Here is a 2719-nt window from a genome sequence, read left to right as displayed (position 1 = left end):
GTGTCTTTACGACCACGGTTGAAGTCAGCAAACCATCGTTTTATTGTTGTTTCTGATAGAGCGGAGCCCTTATAACACTTTTCAAGCCATTGCTTCGCTTAACTGATATTTTTCTCCATCAAAAAGCAGTGTAACACGAAGTTCTTTCTGATTCATTCTTTCGAAAATAACAAAAGTAGAGTCACGCTTAGTAAAATAACTCACGAACTAATGAAGAGAATATCATGAAATTTTAACAGCTATATTTTTAAGGTTAGCACTAACTGAAAAAGAGGTGAATGCAATAAAGCTAGTGCCATCTATGTGTTAAGCCCGGGACTTTTCAGCTCATGTATCAATATTTTAAAAAACTTGGGCACCTCTCTTGGGCGGACAAAAGTTGACTGACCGTGAGTGTCTGCCCAAAGAAAGTTTCACTGTGTATGTACATTAACAAGGAAAGAGTGCATATGTATGTCTGTTTAGCGTGTAAGAAAGACTGGTGTGACGCAATTTTATTTAAGTTTTACTTACATCGCATTACTTACGTCACCGTGCAAAAGTAGTAGGCCTTAGAAAAAATGAAGGCAAAACTAAACATCTGAAGATCTAACACAGCACAGCATTTCAATACCATAAAACATTTTCCAAAAAACTATTTACTTTAAAAACATTGTTACATTTATTTATTTAGATAATTAATTTTGTTATTTTTTGTAGGTACAGAGCAAGCAAATAATTTAATTACAGAGCAGTTAATTATCGAACTACAACTACGAGTTAAAATATTATTAATCCTGCAACCACATGATACACACGTCTCTTAATTAGCGGTAGCTTTATTTTCGAGCAAAATTTTTCCGACACTGACTATAACATCAACATGAACACTTCACATTTTTACCGAAAACCGGTATCTGACTAACTCACAGACAAAGGCCACTGACGCTATGGTATATCCTACCATCAGCGCTATAATGGGCACAATGTAATAGTCGATACTTAAGGGGGTCGCGTCCATTTCCGTCTCCGTATAGAATTTTATGAGTTTCATGCGTATTGCATCTTCATTGCTTTGCTCCTCTAGGTGCTTAAAGATGCCCGTTTCAAAAGAACGCTTTAAATGTATATTTAGTAAATCTTCAATGAAAGTTTTTTTTCGTATTAGTATACCGATCCACACCCACAATAGGGGCGCTTTTATCCGACATAATCTCGGCTTTGTCATAAATTTTTGTTGATACAGAATCACGTTACATTTAGTAGTGGTACAAAAATAAGCATAGCGCGTATCCAAAGCCAACTGGCGCTTTACGAGCTCGGCATGGTCCACCACCTTTACGCGTTCATTCACATCTCTAGGAGTCTTGTAAATATCGAAAATATCAAGAACGACTTTGTCAACTAGTATTGAAATATTGCGTTGCTCCAAATCGGCCACACTTTGGATTTCTTTCTCATCGATATGGGCGCTGAAAATGCTTGAGAGGAAAGCCAAATAAAGCATGGAGATTAGAAAGCCAAATACGACTAGTTGTATGTAAAGCAAGAATTGCGTAATTCCAGCAAATTGACGTAAGCGAAACGGTGAAAAAAGTATGCTGGCGAGTATTTCGAGAAACATAAGACCGATATGCCAGCAGGAGTTGCGACACCACGAAACAAATGCCAACGCTATAGTTAGTGAGATGAGCGTGAAGGCGAGCAATAGCCATAGTTCTAAAGTGAACGGTGCGGAGAAGTAACGAAACGCTGGCAGAGGGCGCGCACAAGGCACCAAAAGGAAGGCGTGATCGAGATACAACGGTCATGTGAGAAACTCTCTTCCACCAAAGTAATACTGTTCAGAGCATAAATCGACTCTCTTTTCGGCGATGAGTCGAAAGCAATCGAACAATGTGTAATTCTCAGATAATTTGACATGCTGCAGTGTTCCGTTGTGCACGCGCGCAAATAGCTCTAGTATGCTTGGAAATATGCCGCTAATCACCAAATCTCCGTTCTTATTCTCGAATACCAGTGAACGCGGCAGATGTATACCGCCGGAGAAGCGAATTGGGTAGCCCTTGAAATTCCGCTGCCCATAGTGATGCTCGAAGTATGTGGCAACTGTGGTGTTGAACCAAGCCAAGCGCGGAAAATGCGTGTATGTGAAAAGCGAATAACTGTCGCTCGCCAAGAAGAGCACATTTACAAAACCTTGTTGCCAGCACCAATGAAAGAGGCTGTGCAAATCTGGATATTCATTCGACACGAAAAGCATCAGCGTTGGAAAATGATGGTCAACTGTATACGATACAATTTTTAATTGCTGCTGTTGTTTAGCACTGCATGAGTCCAAAAATACTACTGAAAGCGTTGATGTGCTACAGAGCTTCTGTTGTAATTCTTCAGCTGCTGTTGCTGAGACTATGAATTTCGGTAAATATTGTTGCCCTATAGCTTCCTCAAATTCTAAACTACTAAACGAGTTCATGACAAATAAATTACATTTAGCGTCGATCCTCGAGTTGAGCTCATTTAGAATATCCAGCAATCTTGCTGAAACGGAGGCTTGGAAAATCAACCAACCATAAAACAACAGCAAAAGGTAGTTCATTCCGATATTTTTGGCTTCTGAAAATTAAAAACTGACTGGAGTTGGATTTTCTATATATAATTTTGTTGTAAATTTGCTTACCCTAACTTGAAAGGCAAATGAAGCTAAAACTAAGTTGAACAATCCGGACACTCCACGTCT

At 39.2% G+C, this 2719-nt stretch overlaps 1 protein-coding gene across 1 annotated transcript; it reads right to left on the bottom strand.

The window, feature by feature from the left end:
• Positions 1–871: 871 nt before the first annotated feature.
• Positions 872–2455, bottom strand: LOC128856455 (uncharacterized). The gene is made up of 2 exons (XM_054091757.1): positions 1810–2455; positions 872–1698 (listed from the first exon to the last, which is right to left on the bottom strand). The coding sequence occupies exons 1-2, from the start codon at positions 2453–2455 to the stop codon at positions 872–874; spliced, it is 1473 nt and encodes a 490-aa protein (XP_053947732.1).
• Between the last annotated feature and the right edge of the window lie 264 nt (positions 2456–2719).

Source organism: Anastrepha ludens, chromosome 3 (genome assembly GCF_028408465.1).
Source record: "Anastrepha ludens isolate Willacy chromosome 3, idAnaLude1.1, whole genome shotgun sequence".
Taxonomy (NCBI): Eukaryota; Metazoa; Arthropoda; class Insecta; order Diptera; family Tephritidae; genus Anastrepha; species Anastrepha ludens.
The sequence above is the reverse complement of the archived record's forward strand: the minus strand, read 5'-3'. Positions and strand labels throughout refer to the sequence as shown.